Below are 22,508 nucleotides of genomic sequence, written 5' to 3' on the forward strand. Positions count from 1 at the left end.
GATTTACCATAATATTCAATGACCTAGAGAATTAGCCTATATGAACATTGCTTGTCCTTTTACATTCAGAAAGTAGTTGATGTTTCAGCCTGTGTCAGAGCAAAGATGAACATTTCAAGCACATTAAGGTGAAGATGCCTAAGGCATTATGTTTTGATTGCATAAAGGGACAAGCTCTATAATAATAATAATAATCCTTGCATTTGATATAGCGCTTTTCACGTCTTCTAGGCGTCTCAAAGCGCTTCACAGAATAGACTGTAAAGTGAATTGACTGTATATTTGTGGGTGAAATAGTCCCAGATCAACATTTCCAACCAAGGGACAATAACCTAGACAACTGCTACTTGGTGAACTAGCTCTTCAGAAGCCCAATCTAGAACAGTTAACCTTCCAGAAACCAGTCATTGAAAATATGCTGGTTTTCTAGGAAATCTTCTGTTCTACAAAGGGAAGCACTTCTTGTCACTGGTGTCAGAAACATCATTTTAATCCTATGTCTGGATTGTGATGTGCTAGAATTTTTCAATCTTCACTCAGAGAGTCTGAAGTGAGGTAGAGTGAAATAATTGCAAGGATATATGGAGAAGAGCTAAATTAAATAGCATTACTGTATTTCTTTTATAAAAAGTTATTCCTACAATTTTCTCTTTTCCTGAAGATGGATATAGTTCAATGGATGCTGCAGCCTTCTGGTGGCTTGTCCACATGACAACAACAACAACAACAACAAGATTCCATTTATAGAGCGCCTTTCACGTCAGGAGGACGTCCCAAGGTGCTGTACAGTTGGGTCAGGACCCGAGAGGGGGGAAATGGTCAGGGTGAGGGGAGGGAAGGGAGGGAGCGAGGAGGGGTAGAGAGTCGAGAGGGGAGCTGAAGGCACGGTCAAAGAGAAAGGTCTTGAGACCGGCCTTGAAGGAGGAAAGGGAGGAGGCAAGGCGAAGGCACTGGGGGATAGAGTTCCAGAGCCTCGGGGCTGAGAGGCTGAAGGCCCGGCCACCGATGGTAGGGCGGTTGGGGCGAGGGATGTGGAGCAGACCGGAGCCAGAGGAACGGAGGGTACGGGCAGGTAGGTAGGGGGATAGTAGGTCGGAGAGGTAGGAGGGAGCGAGGCCGTGAATGGCCTTGTAGTGAGGATGAGGATCTTGAATTCGATCCTCTGGGGATGGGGAGCCAGTGGAGGCGAGCGAGGGTGGGAGTGATGTGGTCGCGAAGCCTGGTGCGGGACAGTACACGAGCTGCAGAGTTCTGAATGACCTGCAGCTTGTGGAGGGAGGTGCCGGGAAGGCCGGCGAGGAGAGAGTTCCCATAGTCAAGCCTTGAGGTGATAAAGGCGTGGACCAGGGTTTCAGCAGCGTGAGGGGTGAGGTAGTGCCATAGTCTGGCGATATTCCGGAGGTGATGGAAGGCGGTGCCAGTTGTGGCGCGGATATGAGGAAGAAAGGACAGCTCAGGGTCGAACAGAACACCGAGGTTTCTGACTGGCTTTGAGAGGTGGAGAGTGCAGCCTTGGATGCTGATGCTGTCAGCGCCTGAGGTGCGGAGGCGCTGACATGAGCCAATTAGGAGGGCCTCAGTTTTACGCACGTTGAGCTGAAGAAAGTTTCATTTGTGATTCCTGCCAGGCTACATAACAGTGAGGACAAGGATATCACAAGCGGGCATGTCCTGTCTACTCATGCACTTTCCAGCAGAGGTCACCAGAAAATGTTAAGAGACTTGAACATCTTACACGTTTTGCTTAAGACCATTGTTTTAAAAAAATAAGATTGTGCAATTCAGTCTTTATTTGGAAAACGGCCTCCAAATTAAGCCTGAATTGTATGTTTTCTGAAATTGAGCAATCTTAAATGTATAGATAATTGGTGGTCTTAAAGGTAAGGCTGTGAGAAATTGCAGGCATCAGGAGTTGATTTCGTCTGATTTGTTTCAGCTCTCTCTAGGCTGGGCACTGAGGCTACTCTATGGGAACCCTACAGCTGCTGCCCAAGAGTAGGCAACACAGTATGAACCACCGATTGCTTAATGTCAAAGCAATACCCATTTGAGTTCAAGAAAAAGAGAGTAAATTTAGATCCAGGCAAAATTTCTCCCTAAATAATAAATCAAATAAGGTACTTTCTGCAATTTCAAAAATTGTTGAATTAATTCTTAACTTTGACATTAGATTCTGCATATTTCTTAGAACTTACAGAAACCCACTTCTATATTAAGGCTGCATTGAAGGATTTGTTAAACTTTGGATGCTACATTAACAAAATAAATCTGGATCCAGGTGGAATTTCTCCTCTACATCTATGTTGTTTTTGCCTTTATTTTAGACTAGAGCTGAATAGAAAGCTAACACAAAATCCAAATGTACTTAAATATTTTATACAATTTAAATTATAAGTTGTGAATAAGACTAATATGTGATACAATTATTGATACTTGTACAATCACATCTATTTTAGTCCTGGTGAGTTTTGTACCTTCTTAAAATGACAGCTTCAAGAAAATTACAAAGCATGAACTATAACTATTTACTTTATTTTCTTTTGAGGTCTGTTTTGGAAAAGTGTCATCATCCCAGGGTTTTAGTGAAGAAAACCTTGGAAAATGAGAAGCTGTAAATATCAGTGAATGGTTTAACACCTTTTATGTTGCTGTTTATTTGTTCCAACATGGGAACAATTAGTACTAGCTGAGACTCCATCTCGGAGAATACCTAAGAAATTCTGGAAACAGTGATGATAGTGATCTCAGCTCAGCGTCCTCTAAAGTAGAAGATTGATTACAGTATAGTTCCAGGCAGATGGTAGTGAATAGTTGTATATAATTAGGATTACAACCTATTGACAGCACCTTTCAAAAAATCTCACTCTAAATTCTCTGTTGAAAAGCAGTTGCAGAAATACTTTTCCCACTACTTTGACAGCACTCATAAATTATCTGACAGGAATATCCGAATAATGGTAGCTTCACACCAGCTCAAATGACAGAGTATGCCTAAAGCAATCCAGACAGCAGTGTTCTTAGATATTCAAGATTTGTTACACTTAGACTTAATTATACCTTTTCTAAGCGCTTTTCTTTTCCATTTAGCTTCAGCACCTTTGGAGACACTTACTCTGTGACATTTTACGGTTTTCAATTTGCATTATCTATACAAGGTGACTGGCTGCTCAGACATCTGGCCAAACAATATGCTTGCCATTGCTACTGATAATTGAATTTAGGGTCTATGCTTTGTCATAACAATACAAGTCGCCAGTTTGCCCCATTGAGTCTCTACTAATATTTTATTAGACTGTAACACATCTTTAATTTCCACATATAGTTCACAATAGACTAATGCATTTTTATTTTCTTATATATCTTTAACGTTACTTGAAAATTTTAGGCATTAACTTGGTGAAGTTGTGAAACCAAAAGGAGTTACAAGAACATTGCTCTTTGTTGTGTTGTTCGCTTAGTCACTAAACAGAGGTTTGAAAAGTCAAAGTAATTAATTTGAATGCATTCATATCTTCTTGGCCCTCTGTTCATTCAGTCGACATGCGAGCACTAAATCTTTCCTATTATACTGATTATATTATACTATATTGACCATCTGATTTAGGTGGACAATACTGTGATAGAGCACTCCAATAAGATGCTCTGCAGCCGGTATAAATGTAACTAAACATCTTTATAGACAACCCATGTTGATTTTTTTAAAATTGCATTGCATAGTTATCTTAGATGAGTCTTGATTTCTTATCTTGGAAATAATTGGGCCCCAGTTGGCAAAGTAAAAAATGGATGGTGAATGAAGCCTTGATATTTAAGACCGAGAGTCTCAGCTAATGGCAGAGTACAGTTTTGTCTTTAAATATGTTTATAATAATAATAATCCTTGCATTTGATATAGCACTTTTCACGTCTGGAGGACGTCCCAAAGCGCTTCACAGAACACACTGTAAAGTGAATTGACTGTATATTTGTGGGCGAACGCGGCAGCAAATTGCGCACAGCAATGTCCCACAAACAGTCTTAGATAGAAAATGACCAATTTATTATTGTTTTTGGTTTTGGAGGGATTATTATTAGGCTCTGTGTGGAGTAAGGAAACTTGCCCAAGGTTTCGCCCTGTCTGGAATTGAACTCAGGTCTCTCGCTTACAAATTGAGTGCTCGAACCACTGAGCTACAGGACTCCACAAACAGGGATCTGTTTCTTTTGTTGACAATCACTCCTTATTGCAATACACAACTGCTGTATCTGGAAGAAAAATGACAATATTCAGAGGGTGAAATAGTCGTTATTCCTATTAAACCTATTAGTCATACCTCATTCCTTAAATAAAACAGAAAATATATTGGCTTTGAAAGAACCATAAACTGTTCAATATATTCTATAAATGTCAGAGTTAATTCTTCATAGTTCCTGGCCAACAAATAAAATTGGTACATTTCGACCACAAAATATGCCGTCAATTCACTTTGCAGTACATTCTGTGAAGCGCTTTTCCTCCAGAAGACGTGGAAAGCACTATATCAAATGCAAGGATTATTATTATTATTAACTTCATGGCTGTTTGTGGGTCATTGCTGTGTGCAATTTGGCTGCCGCATTCACCCACAAGTTAGTTACACAGTCGCTCGCCTTCACAGTAAATCCTGCGAAGCTCTTTAAAACGTGCTCCCACATGAACGGAGCTATATCAAATGAAAAGATTATTATAGTTCTCTTATTTCACTCAGTTGTTAGAGTTTCCTCACTCATGAGTATCTTATTATTCCCCACTGTTTTTTTTTATTTTCCTCTGCAAATTGGACCTTCCATTCATCTGGTTTGTCCTCCTGCTCAAAATCGTTTGTGCTCTGCCTCAACATGGTCACCCTTGATTTACCCCAAGGCTCTATTGTCACCCCCTCCCTTTTCTCATTTACTTGCTCCGTCTTGGTGATATCATCCACAGCTATGGGGTCAGCCCGGTTCTTGCCAGGCTCCATTGGCTCCCGGTTGCAGAATGGATTGCTTCCAAGATCCTCATTTTCAAATGAATTCATGCCCTGGCAGCTCCCTATCGCTCCGAACTGCTCACACCCACTCCACTACCCCCACTTCACTCAGCTGGCTCACGTTTTCCATTGTGCCCTCTGCTCCACCGGTTGGTGTGCTTTCAGCCATGATGTCCTGAATTTCTGGAACTCCTTGCCTCAATCCTTCCATCCTGCCCCTTCTTTGCCCATCTTCAAATCACACCTGAAGATTTTCCTGTTCGACCATGCCTTTGATCCCCTCCCCTGTCTTTGCAGTTCATCATCAAACCCCACTGTTAAGTGCTCCGAGATATTACTCGCGTCAACAACTCTATATAAATGCAAGTTGTTGTTCTACGAAGCAGATGGAAGATTCATTCGGTCCATCAATTCTTTTCCTTATCACTATTGTTGGTTAGAATAAGTTCCTCTACTTCAAGTTTTCTTTGCTGATAGATTAAAAACCAAATTGTGTGTTACTAAAGTTGAGAATACAGCAATTGAGCAGAAGGAAAAAGTGCAGCATGTAAAAAATCTATTTGGGCAACAGAGGCAGTAACACAACAGTATAAACAACAATTAATGTTTCATAAATGTACAGGTGGATCAGAGGACGGATAAGTCTTATGAATCTAGGACTGGTAAATGATTCTGAAAGAGTGGTGAATAAAATGAGATTTCAGGGAATATGAAATCCAATACAGGAGGAATTTCCACTAGGACCCTTCAATAGAATGCTTCTTCACTTATTGTGTGAGTCTACTGTGAACCCATGCTACCCAGAAGCATGAGTCCACTACTGGTATCATGCTGGACTCATCTAAAAACTGGCTTGGTACTATAATGGAAGGTCATTAAAGTGGATGTTCTGGAAATATGAAGTTGAATGGACCAAAGAGCCTTCTTCACCTGAACCTTTCTCATGAGGAGTCTAGTAAGTTGTGGTAAGTTACTTCATTTCTCTCATATACTATTCTTTCAGGGCTTTCGCAGCTTGGAAATTAGTACTATCAAAGTTGATGCCTACAGTATCTGCCTTTATTAAGGCTTTGAAAGACTTATTCAATGTTCATTACTCAACCTTCTGTTATTCGCATGTTGAGGAACCTTATTTGCTATAGTTAAAACTAGCGGATCCTTCTGGCATGCATTTAGAACATAAAAGTTATCTGAATTTACATCCCATCTTCCTTATCCAGCTGCAACATATTCCATTATGTTTTCATCAGGGACAACTGCATCGCTTCCAGCAATTAAAACAGTTAGAGGAATGGTGTAAGTTTCAGATTTTAGTTGGTATCTTTCCATTTACCTAGGTACTTAATAATCCTATTGTGCTCCCACCAAATCCACATTCCTTCAGGTTTTGCTTTTCGCCAGCTGTAAACACGTAAAGCTTTTCTCGAACCGCATTAAATACACCATCGCAGCTGCCACTCAGTATACAAGAACGAAATTGTAGATCTCCATTCTGCCTGGCTGCTGTGCTTATGAAGAGTACTAATGGCTGATGTCAATTCAGCACATTTATTCTTCTGAAATTACATTGAAAGTATTTCCTTCTGCAGTAGCCTTAGGTAATATGAAACTGAACTGATTTTAATGGTTAGTGGATGTTATGGCATTCAATGTGCATTCCCATCCTCCAAAATGTGATGATGGGTACAAATTTATATATATGAGTAAACACTTCTGCCCACACAGTACTTTAACAAATCATAATATGCATCACTTCTAAATTTAATAACAAACTGCAGAGGCACATTTTTATTTGTTTTACCTTTTGTTCTGCTACATACTCTACATACCACTTTTTTTTATAATTGTATTGGGATGTTTAAATAGGTGTTGGATCAATACATGGAAATTAAAGGTAATAAAGGACATAGAGAAAAGGTGGGAAAATTGGATTAAAAGATCTTCCATAATCTGATAAAATATCAGTTAGTTTCTCTGTCAGATGGCTCCCTTCTATGTTTTTATGGTCCTATCATTGTGTAGTGCTGTTTATTGTTTTATATCTTGCAAAATATCGCCCTAATTTATAGCTAACAGTTCATGGAAGCATTTCCAAAAGTTACTTGGAAGACTCACCAAGAGCTCTCCGAATAGTGACAAATATCACTAAGAACTTCAAGCTCCTTACAACATCATTTAATTCTCGGTTCTGATTGCTGATGTTTGACATTTAGCTCAACAACAACAATAACAAAATTATATTTGTATAGCTCAAGAATTCAGTGCAATGTTTTCAATTACTTTTCAAATTGAGTGATTTTCTTAAGCGTTTTGAATAAAATATTGATTCAACTCATGAATTCTCATGTATAGAAATCATCATCCATTAATTGATAGCACAGTAATTGAGAAGTCAGTGAATTCAATAAACAAAAGAGCAGTCTAATACCTAAATTCGAGATTGCTGAAAATAGATTGCTGTCTTGCATTTTGTTCAAGCATATGATCAAACTAATTTAACTTCAAGGGTATAATTGCCAAGTTTTATCCTTAAGAGTTACACAAATGATTTGAGAGTGTATTATAATGCCCTCACCCAGTTCCAACTAAAGTTTATTTTATCTAATACGATTAACTATATTACACAATACTATTATGAAAATTGATGAACCAACACATATGATATTGGAGTTGAACCACAAGCAAGACAGAAAGACGTCTTCTCTATTACTGATAATACTGCGTTTAGCCAAACATAATTTCAGAATGGGGAAGATGGATGATATGCATGGCACTGTTTTTAGAAACCACAGGTTTAAATCATTAGATATTGATTTTTCAAAGAACCTTGAATGTGATTAATTACAATATAAATCTTTTTACATTCAAAATAAGCTAGTTTTTAGTTATGCTTTTTAAAAAAAAACTTTTCAAAGTTTCTCTTAATGATAATTCTTGCACCTGATATTGTTCCTTTCACATCAGGAGGATGTTTTAAAGAGCTTTAAAACAATTTACTACGAAACGAAGTGACTGTGTATTCTGTTGGCAAACATGACAGTCAATTTGCAAATTGCAATGTCCCACAAACCGCCATGAAATGAATGATCAATTTTATTTGGGAGATTGTTGGCCAGGACAGCGGAGAGACTCCATTTTCTTTTTGAATAGGACCTCAGTTTAACATCTCATCAGAAGGATAGCATCTCGAGCAATGCAGCATACCTTGAGACTGCATTGGAGTGTTAGTCTAGACTGTGAGTTCAAAGCTCCAACATGGGGCTTGAACCCAAAACCTTCTGAATTAGAAGTGAGAATGCAATCAATTGAGTCAAGACAGAAGCACATTTCTCAATATGAAGGCAGAATTAACACTTAACTTACTTGCGATGAAGAAAATTGTCCAATTTATCTGGTTTGGTTTTGCACTCATTTTGCACTCATTTTGCTTGCTGGTCTTTTTCGGGAGGTTGCGGACTTGGGATTCAGAGATCACAAATTTTGCCATGATATCCTCAAGCTGAAAGCTGTAAATAAAACAACAAATCCACTTTATGAAATTAAACCACATTCTGTTTTTTGTATTCTTTTATTTTTATGCAGGCAGCTTTTATAATCTGAGATACAAATCACACACCGTTACGAAACAGCACACAATGTAAAAGTACCGAATACCAGAAGTAGATACATTGTTCTGTGATATATAATAGGAGCTTTCAAAACAGTGCAGTCATGCAAATGTCTTATCATCAAAGTTTAGCTGACTTGAAAATAGTATCTTACATTACCAGTTAAAAAAAATTAAATCTCAACCCAATATAAACACCTAACGACAGACATTTCAAGATCATTTTGTCAAGTACTGAATTAATTCCTTATTGAAAATCTGACATTGAAACAGTATGAATTCTGCATCTATACATTTCCTCAACAGACTGTGTGCCATTGATTTCCAAGGTTGTGTTTTAGGAACTCTCCTCACATAATCCTTCAATTTTTGACATCATCTAATGGAGTTCTGTCTACTAAATGAGGAGAGCAAGGAAATCCAATAGCATTTAGTCTGAGTGTTTCAAGATTGAATTTTAATTTAAACTAGATTTGAAGTTTAAAGAACGCACACAAAGTGTGTGAAATAGTATACAACAACAGCAAATTGCATTTATATAATGCCTTCACGTTGGAGGAATGTCCCAAGACGCTGGTCATTCAAGGGTTTCGCCTGAGCTAGGGATTCGTCTTGAGAGGGGTGGTGGGCTGGGTTTGGGAATATGACTGAAGGTGTGGTCAAAGAGGAAGGTCTTGACACTGACTTTGAAGGAGGCAAAGGAAGGGACGAGACAAAGTGACTCCGAGATGGAGTTCCAGAGGGTGAGGGCAGAAAGGCTGAAGTCTCAACCACTTATGGTGGGGTGCACAGGGTGGGGGAACGTGAAGCAGGCCACAGCGCCTGCCGAGCAGAGGGAGCAGGTGGTTCGTAAGGTTTTAGAAGGTCACGTAGACAAGATTGTGATGGGTTTTAAAAGTGAGGAAGAGGATCTTGAACTTGATCCCCTGGGGGATGGGGAGCTAGTGAAGCCGGTTGAGGAGTGAGGTGATAAATTCACGGAGCTTGGTGCGGGAAAGAACACGATATGCAGGGTTCTGAATAGTCTGCAGCTTGTGGAGGAAAGAATCAGGAAGTCCAGCAAGCAGAGAGCGAGCAGAGTCAAGCCTGGATATCATAAAAGCATGGATGAAGGTCTCAGGGGCCCAAGGAGAGAAATAGTGGAGGAGGCGGGCAATGTTCCAGAGGTGGGGGAAAGCTGAAAGCATCAAGGCACAGATATGGGGTTTAGAGAATATTTGAGAATCAAACAAGGTATTGATGTCCCACACTGACACCATGATATTGAGTATGCATCCATGTATAGCGATGCTGTCAGTACCTAAGATGAGAGGGTGCTGATAGGATGTTGCGTCCGGCTTCACTATGCTCACTCTCTTCTTGCTGGACTTCCCAACTCTTCCCTCCGTCTTGTCAACATTCAACTGGAAAAAGTTAGCTCTCATCCAGGACTTGATAGCTGACAAGCAATCAGTCAGGGCAGCAGTGATCCTGGAATTGAGGTGGAGGCAGAGAGATAGAGTTGGGTGTTGTGTGCATACATGTGGAAGTTAACCCCATACCTGCGGATAACATCACTGTTGTAATAAAGAAGAAGGGACCAAGAACAGAGTTCTGAGATGGTGCAGGGGCAGAAGGAGAAGCTGTTGGCAGATGCAAAGTGAAGACGTTGGGAGAAGTAAGAATGAAACCAGGCAAGGACAGAACCATGAATGTGGTGCTGAGAGGAAAGGCGGTGGAGAATAGAATGATCAAGAGCGGCAGAGAGATCAAGAAGGACGAGGAGGCAGAGAGCCTGGCCACAGAGGTAGAGAATATAATTTGTGATTTTAACCAGAAATTTAATTTGTGACTTGTGACTGTACTGTGAACAGCATGGAATCCAGATTTGAGGGGCTCATGCAGGGAGTGACAGGAGAGGAAAGAGCGAGGCTGGGAAACAACGACTCATTCCAGGACTTTGGAGAGGGAGGAAAAGGGAGGATGAAAATGGAGTATAAGAGCAATTCATAACAGAACATTTTGCCTAGTAAACATTAGTTAAAACTTGTCTCACTTCCAAGGCCTTGTCCCACCCAACCTCTGTGACCTGTAGTTATCCTCCTGCCCTGCCTACTCTCTTTCCCCAGGAAACACTGGCCTGCTTTACATCGCTCTCCTGATCCGCCTCACTATCGATGGGTCGATTTGGCCATTCTGCCCCCACTCTTTAGAACTCCATTCTGGAATCCCTCTGCATTTTCCCCTTCCTTCTCACCTTCCAAATAGGCTGACCAATTTGGGCCTATATTCTCTAGAATATAGAAGAATTAGAGGGGATCTTATAGAAACCTATAAGATCATCAAAGGGCATGATAGAGTAGATAGTGGGAGATTGTTTCCCCTGGTTGGAGAAACTAAAACCAGAGGTCACAACCTTAAAATCAGAGGCCAGCCCTTTCGCACTGAGTTGAGGAAGAACTTCTTCACTCAAAGGGTGGTGAATGTATGGAACTCACTACCCCAAAGGGCTGTTGACGCTCAGTCCTTGAACATATTCAAGACTGAGATAGATAGATTATTGCAAAAGGGATTAAGGGATATGAGGATAAGGCAGGGTCAGGTTATTGGCTGGAGTTAGATTAGAAGATCAGCCATGATTGAATGTCGGGGCAGGCTCGAAGGGCCGAATGGTTCTGCTCCTACATGTTATGTTATGTTATGTTATGTTAAAAGAGTGAGTGATGATGTTCATTCTCATGTAAAATAAACTAAAAACTGTGAGGGAAGATAAAGAAAGCATTGTGTTGAAAACTTTTTCTTATTCTGCTTAAGAGCTACAGGTGTTGAAGCGACAGCAGTCAAAGAACTATGTGGTTCAAACGTAAGGTTTAACATGGTAAAATCTCAAAACCATAATTGTGTGATAATAATAAAATAATAATAAACCTTGCATTTGATATTGCGCTTTTCACATCTTCTGGACATCTCAAAGCACTTCACTCTAAAGTGAATTGACAACTTTCTTCAGCTCAACGTGCGTAAAACTGAGGCCCTCCTGATTGGCTCGCGTTAGCGCCTCCGCACCTCAGGCGCTGACAGCATCAGCATCCAAGGCTGCACTCTCCACCTCTCAAAGCCGATCAGGAGCCTCGGCGTTCTGTTCGACCCTGAGCTGTCCTTTCTTCTTCATATCCGCGCCACAACTGGCACCGCCTTCCATCACCTCCGGAATGTCACCAGACTGCGGCACTACCTCACCCCTCACGCTGCTGAAACTCTGGTCCACGCCTTTATCACCTCAAGGCTGGACTATGGGAACTCTCTCCTCGCCGGCCTTCCCGGCACCTCCCTCCACAAGCTGCAGGTCATTCAGAACTCTGCAGCTCGTGTACTGTCCCGCACCGGCTTCGTGACCACATCACTCCCACCCTCGCTCGCCTCCACTGGCTCCCCATCCCCCAGAGGATCGAATTCAAGATCCTCATCCTCACCTACAAGGCCATTCACAGCCTCGCTCCCTCCTACCTCTCTGACCTACTATCCCCCTACCTACCCGCCCATACCCTCCGTTCCTCTGGCTCCGGTCTGCTCCACATCCCCCGCCCCAACCGCACTACCATCGGTGGCCGGGTCTTCAGCCTCTCAGCCCCGAGGCTCTGGGACTCTATCCCCCAGTGCCTTCGCCGCCTCCTCCCTTTCCTCCTTCAAGGCCGGTCTCAAGACCTTTCTCTTTGACCGTGCCTTCAGCTCCCCTCTCAACTCTCTATCCCCTCCTCACTCCCTCCCTTCCCTCCCCTCACCCTGACCATTCCCCCCTGCTCGGGTCCTGACCCAACTGTCCAGCGCCTTGGGATGTCCTCCCGACGTGAAAGGCGCTCTATAAATGGAATCTTGTTGTTGTTGTTGTTGTTGTATATTTTGTGGGCGAAACGTGACAGACAATTGTGCACAGCAGTGTTCCACAAACAGTCGTGGATTGAGTGACCAAATTATTATTACTTTTTTTTGAGGGAATTATCATCCCCAGAAAAGTGATCTGCCAATTGACTAACAACCGGGTTCCTACTCATTGCTAGTTAAACAGAGGCATGTGGAGTAAGGAAACGTGCCCAACATTTCGCCCTGTTGGGTATAGAACCCAGGTCTCTCGCTTGCGAGGCAAGTGGTCTAACCACTGAGCTACAGGTCTCCATGACAAGAGCCTGGCAGCCTAGCCTTGCGTGAAATCATTTGTGAACCACAAGTTATAGTCTTTTGAGTGGAAAATAAAATAAATTCATGTAGGTGAGATGGCAAACTTTGAGGAAATTATCACTGAGGAATAAATTGGCGAACTGATCTGTCTACTCAACCATAGATTGTTTTCCCACTATTCAGTGACTCAGTGTTATCTTTTGATTGTTTCTTTTCATTTCAATGCTTTTTTATAATATTGTTTTCTCTTTTTTCTACCTTTTACATATGGTTTCCCCAATAACACATGATTCCTGTATCTTCAGTTTTTGAGATGAAACATTGGGATTGTGCAATATACAATTACATTCATTAATAGAGCATTACAGCCATTAATTCTGCATGTTTAGTGTCAATTAATACAAAATACAGTGAATCAACACTGAAGGAACAAAAAAAATCAGAATTCCTAAAGTTAATTTGATATGCAGCCCTGCTCCTTGAATTGCTTCGGAAGGTAATTTCTGCAATTGTATCGATGCCTCAATTGCAGTTTCAAAGAAATGTACACATTTAAAAAATCATTTTAAAACCTCTTAAGCTGTTAATATTGCTGTGCAATTGCCTGTCAAATAATTTTGAAAACCCAGCATGTGTTCGGGCTGGTGAATGGAATGTTACATGTGCTCTTTCCTCAGCCACAGTTAATGTGATACAAATTGCTGCAGCATCCATGATAGGGGATGAACCTCGGATTTTTATATGCTCAAAGCAGTATTACATGTGTATGAATGGGATGTGCGAATGGTTCATTTCAGCTCTGAGATCTGGGTCCTGAGTTTGATCCATTTCAGAGGAATCCAGAATGTTTTATTAGGACAAGCAGGACAATGGTATGTCAATTTTGTACTGACCACTTACGTAGATTTGCTTGACTTAAGTCATCTTTCAATGTGTTCTCAAACACATGGAAAGGATTTAGCAATACTTTTTCATGAAAACATGCACATTGAACAGGCCATCCAAGAAATTATCTAAAGCTAGAAGACCAGATTTGACCCATTTGTTGGTGTTAAAAATCCCCCAAAATATAAAATCATTCATTCACTCCATAGCTGTTTGTGGGACATTGACTGCTGCATTTACAGTATATCTTGTGAAGCTTTTTGAGTACATCTTCCTGACATGAAAGACGCTATACCAAATGCAAGATTTATTATTATTTTCTCATTACTGACTGAACGACCAGTGGAAATGTATTTTGTTGTCACTATCTATTGTAACCTTTCACAATCGGAAACCTCTTTCAGATCAAAGCCTTCTATCAGGTTAGTTCTAATGAAAAAAGTCTTAACTTCTCAACTGTCTCTTTTTTAGTAAATGAATGTTGCAATGTTCTATACAAAATATCTCTCTTTTCAGCAGTTGAAAGAAAATAGTTTCGTGAGTCCACCACATTCGATCCACTGATTTCAAGAACCTGTGGCTAGTGCTGTAAATGTGTTACAAGTATCATTCACTGGTTATGTTCACCTGGAATACAATGACTGACTCTGCTGACTCATTTGCAGTGTAACTGCTGAAATCAACTTGACTTGTCGTGGAACATTCTATCAATATGGAGACAGTGAGACTGTAACCCTGGAAAGTGACCTCAATATGTACGTTCCACCTCAGGAACTATCACTCTGTCTGGTAGTTGTCTGATGGATAACGTGTTCAAAGGAGTTTACATTCTTGCTGGATGCTGTATGAGCAGTTGGTGTTTCCCTCTTTTCTTTCAATCTCTAAACTTATGAAATCAAACCTATGGAGTGGGTGCTGTAAATCTGTACAGACTTTGCGTAGTAAATCTCTATGATTATAATGCATGGGGCACCTTAAGATGAAGTGGGGCTTAAAAGGCAAATTGAAAATAAGATGGCCTTCTTTCACTGCCCATTCCTAGTCAAATTGAGCCAGTGTGGACATGTTAGGAAGTACCTCATGCTCTACCCCAGAAACCATTCTTACAATAGAAAACCACGCAAAATCGTAACAGATTAGTAAAAATACGCTTAATTTGAAAGTTAGTTCTTTGCAGTTCTTAAAAAAGACTGTGGAAACCATCTTCTATATTGAGACACTTTGTGCCCCCTTTATCTCTATAGCAATATTCTGTTTATTTCCGGTCAAGGATGTATTTTACATGAATGCCCTCTCTAAATGTAAGTTGTTGTCAGGCCACAATTATTATTCTTGTTTTTTTTACGCAGCGAGTTGTTGCGATCTGGAGTGCACTGCCTGAAAGGGTTGTGGAGGCAGATTCAATAATAACTTTCAAAAGGGAATTGGATATATACTTGAAGAGAAAACATTTTGCAAGGCTATGGGGAAAGAGTGGGGAGTGGGACTAAATGGATAGCTCTTTCAAAGAGCTGGCACAGGCACAACAGGCTTTGTTCTGTGCTGTCGATTCTATGATTCAATGATTAATAAATTCTAAGAATATTGTTTTGGAAGAATGCAAAGTCACTCTCACAAGAGGCATTTCTATGGCATCCATAGAAACTAGAAGATCATTCAGTTCATAAGATTGGAGAAGAAGGCCCTTTGGCACATTCCAATCTCACCCCTTCAAAACACCCACCCATCCCATCGATACATCAAGCTGCTTTTTAAATGAGTCCAGTGCCTGGCCTTTCCCACCTTTCCTGGCATCCAGTTCCAGCAATTGATTACCTTCTGCATAAAGAAAAAAATCCTGTTATCTGTCCTGAAATTGCCTAGGTCCCTTTTGCCTGCTCAGGTGGATGTTAAACATCCCTTGGCATTATTCAAACAGAGAAGAAAGTTTCTCCTGGTGTCCTGGCCAACGTTCTCCCAGATAAAATTGGTCATTTACTTCATGACTATGGGACATTACTCTGCACAAATTGGTTGCTTGTTTGCCCACAAAACACACAGTCACAACACTTTGCAGTAAATCGTGTGAAGCACTTTGAGACATCCTCCCAATGTGAAAAGCGTTATATCAAATGCAAGGATTATTATTAAATTTTATTACATTATGGAGAAGCAACAAAACGTATTGTCATAACTGATTTTAAATTTGTAGCAATAAACTTTATGTGCCTAGAAGGTACCATGCAATAGCTGCTATTAGAATTGATTTTATTTTTGACCTTTCCCATTATAGTATATATTCACAACCTTTTAAATTCAGAGATTCAAATGGCTTGACAAGTGCAGGCGATACACTGTCAGCTTTTCATTATATTGCATTCCAAATCAAGCCGCTGCTCTTGACAACAGTGATAAAAGCTAACAGTGCACTTATATGCACCTGCTCGAAAAGATAGCTGTTTGAAACGTTTGTAATGATTTTAGCGTTCAGGCTTCCACGTTCAAGAGCGAATCTAGCATACAGTGAGGTGACAGGTGAAGCTGAAGTATGGGATGAGGTAGAATGAAAAATAAATGCAATATTCTTTAGTATTCTGGTCTTGACACCCAATTACTAGTGTCAGGAGCAGAACAGGAGGCTTTGAAATGAATCCAAGAGACACTATTCATGTGTTTGGTTTCAGAGGCAATATTTCCAAAGAAAAATGCCTAAGATGAAATCTATCCAATGTAACCTTATAAGATGCTCTGGCTTCCTTGAAATATTCTCTCAAAGGTGACATGGAAAGCATTGTAGATTGAAATCATGACCTTTCCAAGTATAAAATTCACATAACTTTTTGTGAGTTTTATTACATTCAGGATTTGTTATTGGTATCAGTTGTGTCCTTTAAGTCCGTTGAAACATGTAGCAATGTCTTTAGAAATGCAGTGTTCTTGCAATGGACTCTTTAGTTGGGTATAAGGAGCTTTTTGTTACATTGCTTGATTGTGAGAGTTGTGCAAGATATCTTTCGATCATAACTTTGAAATTGTTCAAAACCATTTTGGTTGCCTCATTGCCTCCTTTTGGCCCGAGAGAATTTTTCATGTTGCAAGATTATCTGACAAAATGATATAGCCTTTTTAATATGAAAGCTGAATTTCAGATTGTTCAAACTTTAGGCTTGATTGTTAATATAAAAATGTTGCTTTTGGAGGAAGGAGGATTAATTTTAGTGTCTTAATACAGTGAAAGGTTGTTGCAAAATTGATAATAATTCTTGCATTTGATTTAGCTCTTTATCATGTCTTTGAAACATTTCAAAGCGCTTCACAGAATATACTGTAAAGTGAATTGACTCTATATTTTGTGGGTGGAATACGGCAGCCAATTGCACATAGTGCCTTGGGACGTCCTCCCGATGTGAAAGGCACTTTACAAATGTAATTTTGTATTGTATAGCAGTGTCCCACAAACAGTCATGGATTCAGCGATTTACTTATTTATTTTTGAAGGGATTATTACCCTCAGAAAAGCGATCCGCCAATTGACTAAGAACCGGGTTCCTATGTACTGCTAGGTAAACAGAGGCTTGTGGAGTAAGGAAACTTGTCTAACGTTTTGCACTGCCCGGGAATCAAACCCAGGTCCTCTCGCTTCGAGACAAGTGCTCTACCCGAAACACTACAGATTTGTTTGAAGTATCAAACTCACTGATGCAACAAGCATTTTTAGTACTAATTCAAAAGTTTCCTTTCCTAACTCATTAAAGCTATAGTGTGGGGCCAGCATTCAATGGAATCAAAACCTTTTTGCTAGTCAGTCATTATTATGGAAATTCTAACATGTTGGTTCTGAGTATTTATGCAAATTGCACCAGTCTGAGTGCTTTTCCCTTAAAACATTGTAATAATAATAATAAACCTTCTATTTGATATAGAGCCTCATCATGTCATTGCGACGTCTCAAAGCGCTTCACAGAATATATTGTAAAGTGGATTGACTGTTTTATTTGTGGCAAAACATGTTGTAATGGCACTTTTATTGCAACAAGCCTAGTAATACAAATCACACCCAGCTGGAGGTTTTATATTCCATCAAATGTTCCAGTCTAAATGTCACTGGTATTTCTCCACTTGAGTGTTATAAAATGAGGGCAGTCTTGTTATATGGAACGGAACAGCTTGGGTAGACTTTTCATTGAGCTACTGAAAATATTGAAGGAGATGCTGGAAGCCAAGGTTAAGCCAACAAATATCATATTTCAATATCCCAGACTCAGAAATAAAGTGCAGATGGTACCCCCAATGGAGGCTTCTTGTTAAACATATTTTTCCTTTAAAATATGTGTTTAGTAACAGCATATTTTATTTACATATTACATGACTACACAGTACTCTGTCTCTATGAATAGTAAAGAAGGCATAACTTACCTTTAAACAGAAATAAAAAGCAAAATAGAAACAAGCTCAAAATTTTATAGCACTTCGATCCGCATCTGAACGAAATGGTTTAATGTTTTGGGCAAGACCCTTCATCAGAATTCCCTTAAGCGTCTCAAAAGAACTTGAACATTATTTTTGCTCATTGGATATACTTCCTTCTAATATTTTAACATTGGACTATAAACTATTTTAAGATATTTGAAATCTACATTCCAAAGCATTTAATGGGTTTCATGTCAAGTGAGCTCACAAATTGAGTCATGCTATGTACTCTGTGTAGTCAGTTTGGGAAATAATCAACACGGCATGCAATTTCCCCATTCAAAAAATATTTTCTTACTTATAAATGTTTCTGCTGAACTGAAGGGCAGTAAATTCAGAACAAATGCGGAGACACTACCTCAATGAGCGAGTAGTAAATTTATGGAACAGGCTCCCTAGGGAGACGGTGGAAGCAGAAACTGTCGTTTGTTTCTGCTAGAAAATAATAACTTGGGATTACAGTGTATAGTTTGGGACCTGACATGTCAAGCGACTGCCAGAATGGTGGAAGGTGAACTAGATGGACCTTGCTAATTCTTATGTTCTTAACTGCCTCCCCAAAGCACACAAAGTCCCTCCAACTGCCCCTGCCTTACCTCTTGCAAGGTCTGTGTTCCTCTTCGACCACTCCTTTGGTCATCTTTCCCCTCCTTACCCCTCTCAACTCATTTCCTCAGCTTGGATCCCAAACCAGGAATGTCAAGTGCCTTGGGATGTCCTCCCGATTGCTCTATACATGTAAGTTTGTATTATGTGTAATTAAAATCAGACACTTGGGAGGGGACATTGCTGTGTGCAAATTTGCTGCTGTGTTTGCTTAAAAATAAAGTCACTACACCTAGACTAAAACTTATGTGAAATGCTTTAAGGTATTTCAACAATATGATAAGGAACAAACTATATTGAATGCAAGGATTATTAAATTATTAGTAACCATATAATGCACCAGTTGTTATTTAAAATGAATAATTTGAAAGATAACGTAGCATTTTTAATAACGATAGAGGTTTTTTGTGAAAGCTGAATGGATGGAATGGGATTGGTTTGATATGATTTCAAAAATTACAATTTCAAACATTTGTTGAAATAAGTGGAAAATCTTCCATGAGTAATTCATTTTTCCATCACACTAAAGTCCCGTTTTCTGTTAGGGTGTGTATTTCATCTTTTTAAAGATGTGGTTTAGATGGTGATCAGGTAGCAAAGGGCCTGAGGTACTGGGTTCTCTCCATTTCAGAATTTAAAAATGGTGCAATATGTAACAAAACAAAAAGACCACACATGTAGTTGAAGCTGAATGGTGGGCCTGTGAATGAGGAAGAGATGTGGATGGAAAGTGATAACAGGACGAAAGCTGGGTTAGAGGGTAATGCAAGACTTTGTTGCATCTATGGCCAGCCTGGTTGCAACAACAACAGATTACATTTGTATAGCGCCTTTCACATCCACCAAGGCGCTGGACAGTTACCATGACTGAATGAGTGGCGATGGTGAAAATGTGAGTACTAAACAATTGAAAAATGTACGAAATCGTGGAATGAGAAAAAGAATTTAGCGCATCAAGCTCACTCCTTTCACAGTTGTTCAAAATCTACTCTTTCACAGACCATTTAATCTCCTGAGTGAAAGTAAATTTCTTTTTACAGATCTCTAAAGTGTCTGTGAAAATACTATCACCTTCTATATAGGTTCATTCCATTTAAGGCCAGTTTCATCTCAGGAGCAATTTACCACATATAATAGTTTTTGGATCAAATTGTAATTCTTTCTTTTGTTCATCCTCCAAACAATTTCCCCTTATAAGTATAAGATTTTGTTTGACAATCTTACCACCTGCTCCTAAGTGAAATAGATTGCATTATTTATTCAATATGTCCTTAATCTTTATTGGATTGACTGAGCTGCTTACAGTTGTAAATAGCTGTGATCTATTCACTGTTGGAAGGTCTGGCAATAACTGGTGAACAGCATTTCTTCCAAAATTCATATTTTTAAAAAAAGATTTCTGCCGCTTTTTTCCCCACAACTTTCTTCCCTCCTTTCGCAATGGTGTTTGACTCTTGGTGTACATTTCCGCGGAAGTCCAATACCATTTCCATAGTTCAGTACCTCAGATGTTAAAAAAAATCATTGCATTTGATATCACGCCTTATCAAGTCGATGAGTCAGAATATACTGTAAAGTGAATTGACTGGCAAAAACGCGATTGTTCCCTCCTGCACTGTATCCGCATTCAAAGCACATCTCAAAATGTAACTCTTTAAAAATAGCTCTTTTCCTCGTCTTTCCCCTTCAAATCCCCCTCGGCTCCCACCCCCAATTCGAATGCCCATCCAGCATTGTTGAGTGCCTTAAGACATCCTCTCGATGTGAAAGGCACTGCATAAATGTAAATTATATTGTTCATAGGTGAGCCTTGATAGCAAGTGTGATAGATTATTCCTCCTTGGGACCATCAATGTTGAGCTCAATCCTGTCCTTGCTAACTATGGTACCGACCCAGGCAGTCCTTCCAGGAGGAGTCATTGAAAGTGAGCAGGAGTAGTTAGTGTAGTTGATTTTACCACCACATCCTCAACTTAGAGTGCTGAGGCAAATTGTAGCACCTCAGTTCCTGCCCTAAGATTGGCTCATTTAGCGTAAGTGATGATTCAAACTTCTATTCTCAGCTGTATGGTTTACTATTGCCTCGAGCAACGCTTTTCTCCAACTAGGCCAAGTGGGAACTCAAAATGTTGATATAGGCTATACACTGCAATACAGTCATAATGAAATAGTTGTAGAAATACAGAAAATGCTGTTTACCAACAGAAAGATAAATAATAATAAATAATAATCCTTGCATTTGATATCACGCCTTATCACGTCTTTGAGACATCTCAAAACGCTTCACAGAATATACTGTAAATAATAATAATCCTTTAAAGTGAATTGACTGCATATTTTGTGGGCGAAACGCAAAACATGAGAAGATCATATACTGCAGGATTACTAGAGGATGGGCTTTTAGTGTAACAACTACAATGTGGTAGAAAATCTTTACCACAGTCATGTTGATTTAAAGCTTAACACTCTAATGCTATTGTAGTCTTTGATCCATAAGAATGACATAATGAGGATCAAGACCAGAAATATACTATATTAAGACGTAAACAGGAAAATGGGCGTTAAGAGGGCCAATATTTAATTAATGGCTTAAGTGATATACAGAACTAAATCTACCTGGAACAATTTTTGAAGTTGTAAATATTGATGAGTGTGATTGAATATGTATTCCCAAAGTTAATTTAAATGTTTTCTTCTATAATACTGCAGGACAGTAGAAGAGGGAGGACAACGGTGGTAGAACAGAAATCCCAGATTTCTACCTAGTTTTAATCTGTAAAAACATTTTGTCTTAAAATTTAGGATCACTCAGAATTATCATTCTTAAATTCAGCCTGAATTGACAACCTTTGTTTATTAAGACTTGTGGGAAGCCAATTTCCAAATGGAGAATACACCCCAGAATTAGGCAATTGGGATACGTCCCTCCAGGGAGAGAGTGTGTATTCCATTTCAATAAACATCTCTGGAATTGCCATGCATAGGTGGAAAATATGGAACTCTCAGTTTGGTTTAGATAGTCTTACACATGATAATGGATTTCCACATGTGTCAGACACCCGGCTGACCAAAAAATAATGGAGACTGAATTTAAGAATATTCCACAATTATGCACAATATTAAATCAGAATAGGCTTTGAGACCATGACTATGTGGAATTTTGGGCATCAGATATTATGTGAGTCTATAGCAGAGATGCCACGTTGACTATTTTTTTAAAAAATCCACAACATACACAGTCAATCCACTTTACAGTACATCATGTGAAGTATTTTGAGACTTTGAGTCCTCCCAACATATCAAATGCAACGATTATGATTATTATAAGCAACAAAGCTCCTCATCTGAGACAATTTACTGGAGAGCCAATAAAGCAGATATGTGAATTGTCCGTAGCATTTTTTAAATTTAAGAAGGATTTCTGCTAATTTTATAATAATAATATTTGCATGTGATATAATGCCTTATCACATCTTTGAGATTTTGTTTTATAAGTGCAGAATTGTATGTCAACAAATAATAACAACAATCTGGGGAGAACAAGCTTGCAGGGCTATGTAGAGAGAGCAGAGGAGTGCAATTGATTTGGAAAGCTCTTTTCAAAGAGCCGGCATAGACATGATGGGCCTTCTATGTTGTATAATTCTATGATCTATGAATCCTTGGATTTCATATATGCCCTTTCACATCAAGAGGGCATTACATGATTCACTATAAAGTGTAGTGACTGCATTTTGTAGACCAACACAGTATTGACCAAACTGACTTGATATAATAGTATATATACTGTATTGTACAGGAACATAATGACATAGCAA

The 22,508-nt window shown here is 39.4% G+C and overlaps 1 protein-coding gene across 2 annotated transcripts in view; it reads left to right on the plus strand.

The window, feature by feature from the left end:
- LOC103183150 (sterile alpha motif domain-containing protein 12-like) overlaps nt 1-22,508 on the plus strand; it is a 118,940-nt gene that overhangs the window by 65,700 nt on the left and 30,732 nt on the right. Inside the window, exon 5 of one of the 2 annotated variants that reach the window (XM_007900467.2) lies at nt 1,937-2,014. The exons of the other annotated variant lie outside the window; for it this stretch is intronic. Within the exon in view, the coding sequence (XP_007898658.1) occupies nt 1,937-2,013 (77 nt within the window). The 3' untranslated portion in view covers nt 2,014. Of the gene's footprint in view, nt 1-1,936; nt 2,015-22,508 lie in introns of those variants that run through there. 2 annotated transcript variants of the gene reach the window in all.

The sequence above is a fragment of the Callorhinchus milii genome, unplaced genomic scaffold (assembly GCF_018977255.1).
Source record: "Callorhinchus milii isolate IMCB2004 unplaced genomic scaffold, IMCB_Cmil_1.0 Scaffold3, whole genome shotgun sequence".
Classification (NCBI taxonomy): domain Eukaryota; kingdom Metazoa; phylum Chordata; class Chondrichthyes; order Chimaeriformes; family Callorhinchidae; genus Callorhinchus; species Callorhinchus milii.